The sequence below is a fragment of the Alosa pseudoharengus genome, unplaced genomic scaffold, assembly GCF_046254945.1.
Source record: "Alosa pseudoharengus isolate Yale_2024_CS ecotype anadromous, Long Island Sound unplaced genomic scaffold, YU_APseudo_1.1 YU_APseudo_1.1_scf_18, whole genome shotgun sequence".
NCBI lineage: Eukaryota > Metazoa > Chordata > Actinopteri > Clupeiformes > Clupeidae > Alosa > Alosa pseudoharengus.
The window spans coordinates 14,507,287-14,522,951 of NW_027468650.1; the positions used below are offsets into that span (position 1 = coordinate 14,507,287).

At 40.7% G+C, this 15,665-nt stretch overlaps 1 protein-coding gene and 1 long non-coding RNA gene across 2 annotated transcripts in view; one reads left to right on the plus strand and one right to left on the minus strand.

Annotated features, from left to right (window-relative positions):
- LOC143130979 (uncharacterized) overlaps window positions 1-15,665 on the plus strand; it is a 30,786-nt gene that overhangs the window by 6,359 nt on the left and 8,762 nt on the right. Inside the window, exons 3-4 of the long non-coding RNA XR_012988020.1 lie at window positions 2,807-2,891; window positions 10,182-10,322. This is a non-coding gene — a long non-coding RNA (uncharacterized LOC143130979). The remainder of the gene's footprint in view (window positions 1-2,806; window positions 2,892-10,181; window positions 10,323-15,665) is intronic.
- LOC143130968 (myosin-7-like) lies at window positions 265-14,741 on the minus strand. Its single transcript, XM_076290300.1, has 37 exons — window positions 14,541-14,741; window positions 13,918-14,061; window positions 13,685-13,841; window positions 13,540-13,567; window positions 13,336-13,441; window positions 13,157-13,249; window positions 12,993-13,056; window positions 12,803-12,901; window positions 12,596-12,699; window positions 12,294-12,432; window positions 11,910-12,028; window positions 11,655-11,804; window positions 11,402-11,572; window positions 10,652-10,961; window positions 10,466-10,551; window positions 10,159-10,364; window positions 9,939-10,062; window positions 9,115-9,251; window positions 8,015-8,270; window positions 7,600-7,842; window positions 7,340-7,516; window positions 7,093-7,238; window positions 6,919-7,009; window positions 6,426-6,815; window positions 6,192-6,318; window positions 5,978-6,096; window positions 5,087-5,283; window positions 4,798-4,981; window positions 4,538-4,703; window positions 4,330-4,454; window positions 3,905-4,213; window positions 3,601-3,804; window positions 3,203-3,499; window positions 2,989-3,093; window positions 2,782-2,877; window positions 2,555-2,689; window positions 265-285 (listed from the first exon to the last, which is right to left on the minus strand). The coding sequence occupies exons 1-37, from the start codon at window positions 14,739-14,741 to the stop codon at window positions 265-267; spliced, it is 5,826 nt and encodes a 1,941-aa protein (XP_076146415.1).

Genomic DNA, 15,665 nt, shown 5'->3' on the forward strand with positions numbered 1-15,665 from the left:
CTATAACATAGGGCCCCTTTTCTTTTGACTTTGATAACCATTACTAGCTGATTTTGATAACCATAGCTATAATCATAACCATCTGTCATTATGTTCAGATTCTTCTGTGCTCAGTCCAAACTCCTCCCCCATGGGTGCAGTTCTGTGCTTCACCTTAAGAGATGAGGTGAGGTCCATTTTATTTATTGCACTGCAACACAGCACAGCTAAAAGAACAAATCATGGTGAGGCAAGCGTGCTTTTTGAAAGGCCCAAGTCAGAGCTTCACTCTTCATCATGACCTTTCTGCAATGGAAAAATGAAAAAAGAAAAGATAAGATGTATGATCTGTATAATCTGTTCTAATCTAGCTATTAGATTTTAATCTTCAAAAGTGATTTCATAGTTCACATACAGTGGCTTGGAAAAGTATTCATCCCTCTTGGATATTTCCCCTTTTATTGCTTTAAAGGAACCGTATGTAAGAAATTAATTTCAATTAATCATAAAATGGCCCTGATATGTCATAGACATTAACCCTTAGAACCCGATTGACGCAAAGTGCGTCAAAAAACACACCCTTTCTTCTCTATTACATTTCTCCGGAACTGTTCATCGCAGCGAGACCTTTATTGCACGACAGAGCAGAGGTGGGGCTTTCCAAAGAGACTAAGTATAAGTATAGTATAAGTATATATACTTTTTTGATCCCGTGAGGGAAATTTGGTCTCTGCATTTAACCCAATCGGTGATTTAGTGAAACACAAACAGCACACAGTGAACACACAGTGAGGTGAAGCACACACTAATCCCCACGCAGTGAGCTGCCTGCTTCAACAGCGGCGCTCGGGGAGCAGTGAGGGGCCCACTGCTCAAGGGCACTTCAGCCGCGGCCCACTGGTTGGGGCTCGAACCGGCAACCCTTCGGTTACAAGTCCAGAGTGCTAACCAGTGGGCCACGGCTGACTACACACTTGTCTGTACGATAATAATAATGTCATGTACACAAACCAACGCTACACACCCATTACTCTCGTTTGAATTACTCGCGGACCCGTGATCGGATAGATATGCCACGCATGTCAGATGAAAGAGGAGACAGAGCTATCATTTGATACCAAGTACAACCCCTTCTGGGTTATAAAACAGACGAAGTGACCGCAAAATAATAACTTCATAAAACTAATACATGAAATGATGGCAGATCTGGATAGCCTAGACCCTGCTGAAAAAACAATATATAATATGTGTGTGTGGCACTTACAATGACCAGAATAAATCCATATAAATAAAGGTAGTAAAAAAAATGCCCTTAAAACAGCTTAGGGTTCTAAGGGTTAAGAAATCATGTTCATTTCAAATACTTATATCACTGACAACAGTAGTCAGGCCAAGATATTGTCATTTAAAAAGTGAAGTTGCAGCCCTCAACTGATGTTGATGTGTTTTGTCATGTCATGTTGTGTTTTGGCCTGATGCGCCACCCTCTATCTATCTACTAATCACAAAGTCAGTAGTGTTTCGGCATCTAGGTTGGCAACCTCGAGTCAGGAGGGAGGGGGAGGGGATACACCGCTCTACAGTAATTTAAAAGTGATTGCAGTACCAGTTTTGGCCACAATCTTACATATGGTTCCTTTAATAAATGGAATCTTATAGCCTGGGTTTTCCCATGCTGCCTTGCGCGCAATTTTATTCACGCTGCTAGGCAGCCTGGATTCCATGGACTTTGTTTTCACCTCAACGAAGGAACCAATCACAGAACGGCAAGACGATGACGACACACCGATGCGGTTATGAGCTACGTACAGGCGAATTTGATAGACAATCGTAGCGCCCAATAAACGACTCTGGGCATTTGTAAACCACATTTCAAATACGAGAAAATGAGATGAGGTCTGACGTTAGCCAGGCTAGGAATCTTATGGATAAAAATGGAATAAGTTGGCCTTACAATGATTTACAAAAATCCCCTCTTTAATGTCAAAGTAAAAGCAAATTTCTACAAACTAATGTTAATTAATTAAAAAATATTTAATTCAAAATAAGCGATTGCATAAATATTCATTCACTTCAAGTCAGCATTTAGTAGATGCTCCTTTTGCAGCAATTAAAGCATGAAGCCTGCGTGGATAGGTCTCAATTAGGCGTGCACATCTGGATGATGCAGTTTTACTTCATTTTTCTTTGCAAAACTGCTCAATCTTTGTCAGGTTGGAAGGGGATCGAATGTGAACAACCTTTTTCAAGTTCAGCCACAAATGTTGGATGATGGATTGAGATCTGGGCTTTGACTCGACCACTCCAGAACATTTCAGACAGAGTTTGTTTCCAGGACATTTGTATTTTTTTTCTTAATACATTTTGTATGATAGATGCTGTGCAACTGACGTTAAAAGGCATAATAACTGCACATAGAATAGGTTTAATGTTATGGATGTGAATTGGTTGAACAATTTAGTGTTAAACATAAGAAGACTAGTCTGGTCAGTATGCAGATACTTGCCATGCAATATTATGCCTTTAGGAAATAAAAAAGATTGATAGTGAGGTGAGGTGAGGTGTTTGAAAATACCTTGCCACCTGCATCACGGCTCTTGGTTCTCAACTTGTTGACCTGAGACTCAGCTATATCAGCTCTCTCCTCAGCCTCATCCAGCTCATGCTGCAGCTTGCGGAACTTGCCCAAATTGCTATTGGCCTGCTCCTCCTGAAAAAAACATAATTAGTCACAAAATTAGGTTGTAGATCACTCTACAAGAAAGTATTAATGGAGTTAGCAGCAAATTATGGGCCACTTACAGCCTCCTCTGCTGTTCTCTTGTAGGATTTGACCTTCAGCTGCAGTTTGTCCACCAGATCCTGAAGACGATGCAGATTCTTCTTGTCCTCTTCAGTCTGTATATGAAGAGGTAAGTAGACAATGTTTGTACTTATCTGTGTGGTATGAGGGAGAAATTGTGAGGCACATCCAGGTTTTTTCCAGCCCCCATGTGAAATTAGATTTACCTGGTAGGTGAGCTCCTTGATGCGGCGCTCATATTTACGGATTCCTTTGACAGAATCACCGGCCTTCCGTTGCTCCATTTCCACCTCATTCTCCAGTTCCCTTACCTATGTAGATACATTATGCAAATGTTAGCTATTCAATGGCTACAACATATTATATTACCGTATGCACTGATTATTAGAAGTAGCCTTTTGGCAAAAACACAGAACTTACCCTGGACTCCAACTTCTGGATCTGCTTCTTGCCACCCTTCATGGCGATTTGTTCAGCTTCATCCAGACGGTGCTGCAGGTCCTTGATGGTCTGCTCCATGTTCTTCTTCATGCGCTCCAGGTGAGCACTGGTGTCCTGCTCCTTCTTCAGCTCCTCTGCCATCGTGGCAGCATCAGTGATGGCCTTCTTGGCCTTTTCCTCAGCATTCCTGCACTCCTGCACAGCCTCCTCTACTTCATTCTGCAGCTGGGATGTGTCACCCTCCAGCTTCTTCTTCTGGTTCAGCAGGCTGGTGTTCTATGTGGCAAGACAGAAATGTTTACGATGGTCTGTGTCACATTGTGAAATAATCTGTGTAATATGAATAAATCTGAAAACCACCATGTTTAGGATTTTACCTGAGAGTGCAGCAGCTGCACCCTCTCACTGACGTCCAGCAGCTCCTGTTCAGCCAGTTTCCGGCCTCTCTCAGTCTGCTCCACCAGGGACCTGAGCTCATCCAGTTCAGCCTGCAGCAGATTGTTGCGTCTCTCCACAATAGCAGTGTTCTCTTTGAGATCATCATTACCACGTAGAGCTTCATCTAGCTGCAGTTGAGCATCCTGCCATTGACAGAAATGTTAAAATTAATTTTGGATTAGATTTGTGTTAGCAAACATCTGTGTAATGATATTATTGTGTAGTTCAATTTTGTTGTTTAACCTTCAGATGTCCATGCAGACCCTTGAGCTGCTTCTGGGCCTCAGATGCCTGCCTGTTGGCCTGGCTGAGCTGGATCTCCATCTCATTGAGGTCTCCCTCCATCTTCTTCTTCAGCCTTAGAGCCTCATTCCTGCTACGAGTCTCAGACTCCAGGGAGCTCTGCAGGGTATCAACCACTCTCTGCTGGTTCCTCTTGGCTTGCTCCATCTCCTCATCCTTCTCAGTAAGTTTACGCTCAATGTCAGCTTTGACCTGATTGAACTCCAGCTGAGCTCTGAGGATCTTTCCCTCTTCATGCTCTAGAGAACCCTATGGAAATTTGACAGCAATGACATATAGACAGTACAGCACATTATATACACAAAATATTAAGAATCCTTTCAATTGGGACTTTGGGATATGAGATATTTATCATATTAGCATACCTCAGCTTCCTCCAGGGCAGTCTGGATCTCTGCCTTCTCTTGCTCAAGTGTCTTTCTGACTTTCTCAAGCTCATGAATGTTCTTTCCAGTCTCACCAAGTTGCTCAGTGAGATCAGAAATTTCCTCTGGAGGGGGGAATGATAGTCTTAGTGTTATGATGGATGTCTCAATCATGTATGTTTTTTGATTAGGGAATGTGCAAACAGACCTTGAAGATTTTTATTCTCCCGCTTCATGGTCTCAAGGTGATCCAGAGATTCCTCATAAGAATTTTTGAGTTTGAAGAGCTCAGTGCCAAGAGATCTGGCCTCTTTCTGGGAGCTCTCCAGCTCAGTCTGGGACTCCTCATACTTCTGCTTCCATTCAGCCAAGACCTGAGAGGGACCAGAGAATTGGAATATGAATATAATGTAAAAATAAATTACATTATGCCTAAGATGTTACATTTAATCATTGTGAATTCAATACCTTATCAAAGTTTCTTTGCCTCTTGTCTAGAGCAGCAGCAGCAGCATTAGATCTCTCCACATCTACCATGAGATCTTCAATCTCATTCTGCAGTCTGTGCTTAGTTTTCTCCAGGGAGGAGCATTTGGCATTAACAGCTTCAACAGCTTCCTCTGCATCTTGCAGACGCTGAGCCAGTTTTTTTCTGGATAAAAAATGATCAAGGATGTGTTTCACAATTCTACAAGACATACTTGGCCTCTTTATCTGACTTTACATGTTAATAGATTGTCAGTTCAGGTTGCCTTACTTGGCATCTTCCAGCTCCTCAGTCCTCTGGATGGCATCAGTCTCGTACTTGGTTCTCCACTGAGCCACCTCAGAGTTGGCCTTGGAGAGACTGCGCTGCAGCTCAGCCTTGGCCTCCTGCTCCTCCTCATACTGCTCCCTCAGGAGGTCAGAGTCGTGGCGAGCAGACTGCACTGCATGGGCTAGTGCATTCTTAGCCTGGGAAACAATGAGCACATCTCAGAGGGATGTTTTTGTTCCTCTTTAATTCTACTGTAGTACTTTTGGGCGTGGGTTCGGATCATTTGCATGTGTTAAGGTGTAGTAATCTCACTTCAATCTATACCAAAATAATTGGCTTGAGCCAATTTGACCTCCGAAAGAGAGGTCTCAATTCGCCTTATCTTGCATCTTTGCCTCATCAGTTTGGTCCTACTGGTGAGAAAGTAACAAAAACTAATGAAATGAGATGAATCATGATTCTGAATAATTGTGGACAGACATGAACACAAGGAGGTTCTTCACAGAGGTTTGGTTGGATGGCCAAAAGTGCACAGAATGTTCGTAGATAAAGACAAATTTTAGTTTGAGTTGAAAGGAAACCCAACTACAGTTCATGGTTATTAGTATGAGCCTCCTTCTAAATTCCACTGCATAAGCACATTATTTTCCCGCTGTGTCTTTTTTAACTGTGTCTGCCTAAAGTGACAAGTGCAGCAAGCAATGACTTAGGCAATGATCAACTATTGTCCCTCTATTGTGAAACTGGAATATATTAATGTCTGGAACACAATCATCAAGCTTGCGAAGGATTATCAGTCTGCTCCTCTTTTACACATTTTGTCAGTTCGAAATGTCATGTCCTGTGAAACTGAACCTACATCATATTTAGGACAAAAAGTTTTCTGAATACCTTGACCTCTTCCTCCAGTTGTCTTTTGAGGTCTTCAATCTGCTGAGTATAAGATTGTTTGCCTCGAGTTAGCTGAGAGACAAGAGAATCCTTCTCTTCCAGTTGTCGTGCAAGCTCCCCTATTTGATAGAAACACGACAGTCATGACAGATAGTCATAATAGTACATGTAGACTATGTATGTTTAAATGTGTCGTGCTATAATTTTCATTTACCATTTTCAGTTTGTAGCTTAGCTTTCTGCATAGTGAAGTCATTTATGCTTCGCTGGCCTTCTTCAAATTTAGTCCTATATTCACTCATCTGGTCCTCCAAGGTCCTGCACATTTTCTCCAAATTTCCCTGAAAAGAGGAGGTGAAGCATGAAAAAGATGGATCAAAATATATCAGTTATGTAATGTAAACATTTATACAGTTATATTTATAGAGCTATAGTTTTCAGTCTTTACCTTTGCTTTGGAAACCTGCTCCATGTTGGAGACAACATCATCCAGCTCCAGTCGGAGTTCGCTCTTCTCCTTCTCAAGCTTTTGTTTCACTCTCTGAAGGTTGTCAATCTGCTCCCCGAGGTCAGCTACACTGTCTGCATGCTTCTTCCTCAGTGTGGAGGCAGTAGCCTCATGTTGCAGAGTGGACTCTTCGAGGTCTCTGCGCAGCTTCTGGAACTCAGCCTCCCTCTTCTTGTTCATCTCTATCTGGGCAGCAGTGGCACCTCCAGCCTCCTCCAGCCTCTCACTGATCTCCTCCAGCTCTCTGGCCAGGTCTGCCCTCTGCTTCTCTACTTTGGCTCGGGCAGCTCTCTCAGCCTCCAGCTCTTCCTCCAGCTCCTCAATGCGGGCCTAGAAAATAATATTACCATGAAAAAATTCCAATTTAGTTGAGATTCTGTTAATGTAATGTTGGCTATAGTATGGTACATTTTGTCTTCACTTTTTAAAGCACCTGGAGCTCCTTCAGTTTCTTCTGAAGCTGGGCCGCCATAGCTTGTTCATCTTCAATCTTGCTATTTAGTTGGCTGATTTCAAAGTCTTTCCTGTGATATTAATTGGTATATTCAGTTGAGGTATTGCATGGTACAGCATTTTTATTCTTTTGATGTTCTACCTACAAACTTACTTTTTCAGCCTTTCTTCAAGCTGCTGTTTATCATTTTCTAGATCCATCACATTCTCCTGAGTCAACTTTAAGTCACCCTCAAGCTTTCTCTTGGCTCTCTCCAGATCCATCCTTAGCTTCTTTTCCTGTTCCAGGGAGCCTTCAAGCTATTTAAGGAAACATAAGAATTTACTTAATGTCCTCATTGGCTTAAGTGCCCTTTAGTTGATACAGTGAGGTAAACGCATTTTTTTTTTCTATTGCCTACATCATCAACTTGCTGCTCCAACTTGGTTTTGGCCTTAGTCAGAGTGTTGACTTTGTCCTCCTCACTCTGAAGGTCATCCAAGGTTTGCTGGTGAGCCTCCTGCAGTGCTTTCTTCTCTTTGGTCAGCTTGGCAATGATTTCATCAAGAGCTGCCATCTCCTCAGTCAGGTTTTTAACCTGAAAAGAAAACCCCATTGGAAGAACACTATATAACAGAAAAGTGTATTCTTTATGACAGTATCAGGTCCAAATGGACTGACCTTATTCTCAGTGGCATGCTTTTCTTTCTCCACTTTAGCCAGTGTGAGCTCCAGATCATCTATGTCCTTCTTGAGTTCAGAGCATTCATCCTCCAACTTCCTCTTCTTTGAAGTCAGCTCTGAATTCATCTCCTCTTCATCTTCCAGTCTCTCTGTCAGCTCTTTGACTTTGGCCTCAAGCTGAATCTTGTTCTTGATCAGACCTTCACAACGCTCCTCAGCATCACAAAGGCTATCTTGTTCCTGTGAACAGTAATCAACGTATTGAGATTTATATAAATTATACATTTTATATTATCCTTCACAAGTATGTAGCTCTTGTTTTCGTTATCAGCAATTCTTTTCTCATAAAAATAAGGATAATCCAATTTATCCTCATGTTGTGTTTAAACAGGATATTGTGTGTCATACTCACAGTCTGCACTTGTAGTTGCAGGTCATTCTTCTCTTGGAGAATAGAAACCATTTTCTCCTCCAGCTCTTTTCTACGAGCCTCAGATTTAGCATAGGCCTCCTTCAGCTTCAGGAATTCTTCCTTCATGTTGGCCATCTCCTTCTCTGCCTCAGCTGATCTCAAGAGGGGCTTAATCTTGAAGTACATCTTCATCCAGGGCCAATTCTTGACACCCATGAATGCACGGACATTCCACTGGATCACTAGTAGGGCATCCCTGAAAATTAGGAAGGTAAAATAATAAGTATTTTCATTTTATAATATATCTGATCTATTTTTGATGATACCAAAACAGTATTTTCTCCTGATTGCAGAAATGTTTGTTTTTTCTTTTTCTGTCTGCCCGCGGTTCCTTGATCTATTGAGCAGCAAATTATCAGACGAAGCACCAGGCATAATTTCACTCCGTGGTTCCATGGACCAGCAGTGCCCATGTTGCGGACCGGTGCCGGTCCGCGGCCCATAGTTCGAGAAATGCTGCACTAGAGTTTTTACAAAGTTTAAAAGACATTATGGTTACAGCTACATTTTACAGTATGTCTTTGTCAGGATGGCTTTTTTCCCCATGGTCATATCATAGGCGGATGAAGGCACATTCTGAAAAATAATAATGTACAAAATGGTCACTGTGGTTGCTATTACTGTTGAATCACTAGCAGGGGATGTGCAAGGCATGTGCAGGGCAGGTCATGTGCAACATGTATGGAAGTGATCAATCAGTGTTTGGTCAAAGGGAGTAGAACATGGAAAGTGTTATCAAAAGAGGAATGCATGAAGTAAATATGCATTATTTGTGGACACACAAATGGACATGCAATGTCTGTGGTTATCCGTTTGTTAAGTCGTGATGCAATAATGTTCCGATAATTCTTTCTCTGGGTCCAATTGGTCCCAGAGCCGCTCAATTTTTCCCTTCAGGCCTGAAGAACCCAGACGGGTCGAACATCATTGGTTTTAATTTTAAAAAAACATTACATGAACACAAATACATGTGATGATATGTTTCAATGAGAACATTTCAGTAGAATTACCCCCTTAATTTAATCAGTAAACTAATTTACCTGCGTTCAACAATCTTCTGGAATTCAATTCTTGCCAGAAGACCTCTTGCTCTTGATTGGATACCAGTGATGATGAGAGCGAGACGGTCGTCTCTCATCTCCTCAAGGGTTCCCAGGAGACCAGCTTTGAAGAACACCTGTAATTCAGCATTTTATGTGTTCAGATTTATGTTACTAGGCTTAGGAAAACATGAACTTGTAGGAAATTGTTGGTTGGTTCTTCTCTAATATTTTGTTAAATGTTCCAAATGTAAAGTGCTTTGAGCTGCATTCTGTGTATGAAAGGTGCTATACAAATAAAGCTTATTATAATATTATTATTATTATAACTCTGCCAACCACCCAGTTGGCTATGATAAGAGCTTGATAAAATGTTGCCTTTGTTTCTGACTCAAATTTGTGCAAGAGGCACGCACATCACAGAGGTTAAAGTAGGTGCTGAACTCAATGACACTTAGATGAACTAGAGTAATGTCCACCCACTAGAGCTCCAATTGATGAGATGTCTGAGGAAGGCCAGTGTGGCCCGAAACGTTACACTTGTGGTGATTAAACAATCTCATCAATTGGAGCTCTAGTGTGCGGACTTTTACTCTAGCTCATCTTTGTTTCTGACTCAAACTACTTTGTGTTTAACCTGCATGGCTTATGAAAGTGATAGATGTGTTTATCTGTCCTACACTTGACAATAAACCATCAATATAAAATGGAATTAATTAAACCAATCGTTACCTAGTAAAAAGATTCCTCAGAAAGTGTCAGATTGTCACATAGTGTTGCTTCAACATGGAAGATGTGTATGGTATTATTACACTTTAAAGCACCTTAGTGTGTCCAAATCTGTACTGCTGATGGTCAATATCCAGAGAACCCAGCAGTTTTTCAGCTCCTTTCTTGTTGTCAATGAACTGTCCCTCAGGGATAGCAGCAGGATTCAGGATACGATATCTGACGAAGTTAAAGTAGTCCTTGATATTGGCATATTGTCTCATTACTATTGTAAGAAAAGTGTAATAAGTAGGACAGAAAAATAACAGATTGTACCTCTGTTTGAAATCTCCGTACAGGATCCTGTTGGGGAAGCCCTTTCTGCAGATCCTGATGCCTTCCAGCACACCGTTACAGCGCAGCTGGTGCATGACCAGAGGATTCTCCATGGCCCCAGGAGTCTTGGTCTCGTTGGGGATGATGCAGCGCACAAAGTGGGGGTGAGTTGACCTCAAGTTGGTCATCAGCTTGTTCAGGTTCTCCTGTTGTAAGACATTTTGTATTTGAAAGATTAGTGATTCAAATAGCATGAGTGTCACTTTCACAACTTAAACTGAATTAAGAAGTCCAGGTAATCACTGACCCTGTGCAGTGCAGACACTGTCTGGAAAGAAGATCCTTTCTTCTTCTTCTCCTTGCCCTTTCCACCACCACCACCACCTTCCTGTGCTGTGAGAGTATACGTTGATAAGTTAATACAAACTCAAGCTTGGGTTAGATTAGATTCCTGTCGACCTTAATTTGGCAGCTGTGTGTAGTGGAAATTTACCAGAATCAGCCCCAGCGTATCCTGCAAAGAGGGTTGCAAGCATTTTCATTGTAGACTTTTGGTATAAACCGACCACAGTCTCATTGAGAGGGTCCTTGTTCTTCACAAGCCAGTTGCAAATGTTGTAGTCAACAGTGCCAGCATAGTGAACCAGGGAGAAATGGGCCTCTGGTTTCCCCTTGACAATCCTGGGCTTCTGGAAGTTATTGGATTTCCCCAAGTGGTTGTCGTAAAGCTTGGATTTAAATGTAGTATCACTGGCCTTGGGGAACATGCACTCCTCTTCAAGGATGGACATGATACCCATGGGCTGTAATATAGTCGTGAAAATATTGTATCGTTCTTAGTGGGTTTTTCCTTCTGTAAATATAGTTCTGAAATGATATGTAGTGAGATCTGGGAAAACCCATCACATGATGAAATTTCACCAACTTAATATTCGGGTATCCAGGATGTCGCTAAGAGACGTTATTCAGAAAGTTGCCAGGATGTTATCCAGGATATTGCTAGGGGATGGTAATCAGGATGTTGCTAGGATGGTATCAGAATCTTAAGTTGGTGAAGTTTCACCATGTGATGGTTTTTCCCGGATCCCATCACATGTATGCTTTATAGTAGTATATTGTATATCACTTTTGAAAGCAAAATTGCACAGGGGAACAAACTGGTACCAGATATTAAAATGTTTTGAGTCTGACGTTTTCACAATAATAGTTATACCTCTCAAACACACTACACATTTTCACACACCTTTTCAATGAGATCAATGCAGGCCTGCAAGTCCATGCCAAAGTCAATGAACTCCCATTCAATGCCCTCCTTCTTGTACTCCTCTTGCTCCAACACAAACATGTGGTGGTTGAAGAACTGCTGCAGCTTCTCATTAGTGAAGTTGATGCACAGTTGCTCAAAGGTGTTGAACTAAAACAAAGAGATAGATATGTTGTGGTTTTTCCAGCATCCTTTTTCTTTTAAAGTTGTGTGTTTTGACTTAAAAACTCACATCAAAGATCTCAAATCCAGCGATGTCGAGCACACCAATGAAGTACTGGCGAGGTTGTTTGGTGTCCAAGGTCTGGTTGATTCTCACTACCATCCAGAGGAACATCTTCTCATACACTGACTTGGACAGGGCTCCAATAGAGTAGTACACCTTAGAAATAAGGTTTGTGATGAAAATCTAAACAATACTGTATATTGTTAATTAGTAAGAGGATAAGAGGAGGACAAGTTGAGACAAAATATGCATTATTCGCACCTGCTGGACATTCTGTCCCTTGGTGACCCACTCGTTTCCTACTTTAACCCTTGGGTGACACAAGGCCTTGATGAGGTCAGCAGAGTTCAGCCCCATCAGATAAGCAGATTTGTCAGCATCTGTTGAAAAAGCACATTGTATGTACAATAATTTTAGATTTATACATTTATGGATATTGCTTAAAAAATGTGGGACCAAGTTGTCAGGAGATGATCCCTTTAAACATTTAATAGTATTAGTTGCACCATGAATTTAACTGAAAACTATAGCCTATTTGTAAAAAATCCTTTGTAATTATTTATAGTACATTCAGGGATAACTGACGATACCATACAAAAGCTGTGGTGATTTACATCATAATGAGTCAGTGTTTGGAGTACACACCTTCAGTACCATCAGCTTCTGCCTGCTCCTCTCTCTGCTTCTGCTTGAACTTCATGTTGCCATAGTGCATAATGGCACCAGTCAGCTTGTAGATGCTGTTCTTTTCCTCTTGAGTAAAGCCCAATACATCAAAGGCGTCCTATGCAGATTTCAGATGTTCAAATTACTGTTTCTCACACACTGGTACTTTACGAGAACAAGAAAATGTCACTACCCCTACAGATGAAAGCTTATTAAAATAGTATAGAAACATTCTCGTTTTTTTTTTTCCTTAGCTGGCTTTTAAGGCCAGCTTTACTCACATCAGTGGCCTGAAGCTCATCACCATCATCAATAGAGGCTACTTGCGTCTCTCCTTGGGAGATGAAAGCGTAGTCATATGGGTTGTTTGTGATAAGCAGCATCTCTGAAATAGAAGAAAATGATTGTCAGAGGTTTCCTCCTCAGTAAGTAACATTTAATGTCTTAATATTTTGTCTTGTTAAGCAAATACGTTTGGGAAGTCTAACCCAGTAGTTCTGGTTTTCTCTGAGAGAGGATCTGGTAGAAGATGTGGTAATCTCTCTCAGCCTTAAGCTGGAAAGTCACCCTAGACTTCTCTAGTAGATCTGTCAAATAATGGCAACAATTTATTTTTTATGCAAACAATATTTCATGAATAATAGGCTTTTCTTGTTTGATATAGTATATCTGACTCACATGTCTCAATATCAGCAGAGGCCAGCTTGCCAGTTGCATGAAAGTGGATTCTGATAAATTTACCCTGAAAAAATGTTTCATACTCTTGATGATTGTTGCATATCATTGCTTGGATTTAATTTACATTCTTTAAGTGACATTTGTCAATTCAAAATTCTACTTACAAATCTAGAGGAGTTGTCGTTTCTGATGGTCTTTGCATTACCAAAGGCCTCCAGAGCAGGGTTACACTGGATAATTTGATCCTCCAGGGTTCCCTAAAGACAAACACCAGAATGTTTCATGCCCATCATTTGTGGAATGTTTATCACACATAGCGTAAACAATGTTTCAGTATGACAACCTTTTTGTCATTGGGATCCTTCTTGCCAGTTCCACCAGCAGCAATGCTGGCAAAGTACTGAATAACTCTCTTGGTGTTCACAGTCTTCCCAGCACCAGATTCTCCACTTAGAAAGAGAGAGGAATTTATTTTCATATTGTTATTCTCTATCAGCACTTTTCTCAGACATAGAACATAAAACTAGCATCACTATAGTAGACTCACGTGATCAGGAGGGACTGATTCTCCCTGTCTAAAAGGGGAAAAAAAAGAAAAGACAATCCCTTTTATTGAATATATTTACCGGTATATGTACTGTATATACACTAAACTTAGATTAAAATGCAGCTTTATACAAATACTTTTTTACCTGCCAGCATGTACTGGTAGGCATTGTCAGAGATGGAGAAGATGTGAGGAGGAGCTTCACTCCTCTTCTTGCCTCTGTAAGCAACAACAACTTCCTGATTGTACACTGGCAACCACTTGTAGGGATTGACAGTGACACAGAACAACCCAGAGTAGGTCTGTGCAAAGAGACAAAATCACTGTAGTTTGAACATATCTCCTGAGAATTAAGGACCCATTTAGAACTATACTCACATAGATCATCCAGGCTGCATAACGCTCTTTGAGGTTAAACAGCACAGCAGGCTCATGCAGGAAGGTGAACATCGCCATGTCCTCAATTTTATCAAACTTTGGCGGGTTCTGAGGGTGGACGTCTGCATCTTTCACAGTAACAGTCTTTGAGAAGGAGAGAACATGTCAGTCATTTTTTGGTTATTTTTTCTTTTTTTTTCCCTTTTTGTTGCAAGAATATTATAGCCCTGCCACGCCTACCTAGATCTCAGAATCCATGATCAATGTAATTGGTTGGACCAATGATTTCAAAGTTAACGTTATGTCTACGCTCATCACCATGCTAGCTTGTAAACGATTCCCAATTGCTAGTGACCATACTCTATTCACTTTGTGAATGAGTTTGGCTTGCCAGGCTTAGAAGGCTATGCATTGGTTGTCAAAAGTCTTTTTAACAGTTCTGTAAACATGTAAAGCTACAGTACATGCAAGGATAAATATAGAAGTAATATGCTGTCAAATTACAGTCTATGTACCTAAACAAATCTCATTTCCCATTAGCCATAAGCCTTCCCTGTACAGTATATGACAAGTCTACTATGAAGTAGACTCATGAAAGAATACAGTAAAACAAATATATTTACCTTCCCAAACTCAGTTTCAACTGTGACTTTGTCACCGTCTCTGCTTTGGATCATTCCCTTCACATATTCAACCTCAGGGTCCACCACGAAGCAGGCCCTCTTAATGTCAAAGGGGCGAGTCTGGGCCTCCAGACGCTCCATATCCGACTTCCTCAGATAGGGAGCCGCCTGTCCAAACTCCTCCATTAGAGCATCTCCCATGATTTAGCCTTTGAAAATAAAGTCAGTGTTAAATAGTATTAGACAGATTTGAAAATACACATTCAGTATAGAAACTGAACTTTGATTTTGTGCTGAGTTGAATATACTGCCTCACTTCAGTTTCTGATTTCTAATGAAACGTCTGAAATATTATTTTATATATCCTGTGCTCATAGTTTAATTACAGTGCATGCAAAGCAATGCTTTTTCTCCCTACCCTCTTCTTTTCTCCTGACACTCAGTGTTCTTTTCATCTCTCCTCTTCCAGAGTTTTTTTTTGTTTTTTGTTTTCTTTGCAATTACTAAATAACTGTTTAACTTAGAAACTTCAGTCAAACTTCCATGTCTCATAAAGGACAAATCTAGTTAATCTAAGTTTACTGCTACATCATTTGTATGTTAAGTTAGATTTCAGTGCGTTTTTCAGCCTCTAATGAAGAGTCTAACATGAAATATGTGTGTTATCTAGACATACTGTAATAGTAAAGCCAAACATAATACCTCTGATGTTCACCTTCCTTCTAGATGATTGTTATTGGCCTGAAATGAAAAAGAAAATAAATGTTTTACCTAGCAAAATCTAAGATTAAATGATTAAGTCTGAGCACTAAAATGATCAATGAATCACAATGAATTGTTGCATCAGATTTTTGCATCAGAGTTTTAGGGTAAATTATCATTTCATTATTCTTGTTTCCTCCATTGGCTTACCTGTAGATGATGGAATTGCAACCTTGATTGTGAGCTGCCAAAACTCCCTGTCTTTTATACATCAAGCAGCTCTCTTATAAGGGTAGTGGCAGAAATAGCCATTGAACCTCACTGAATGGAAAGGTGGGGGCAACTGGTTTATTCAGTAGCATTAAAGCTGCAGCATACAAATTTTATTGGCAAGAAAAACTGGTTTTGGACCTATGCAATACA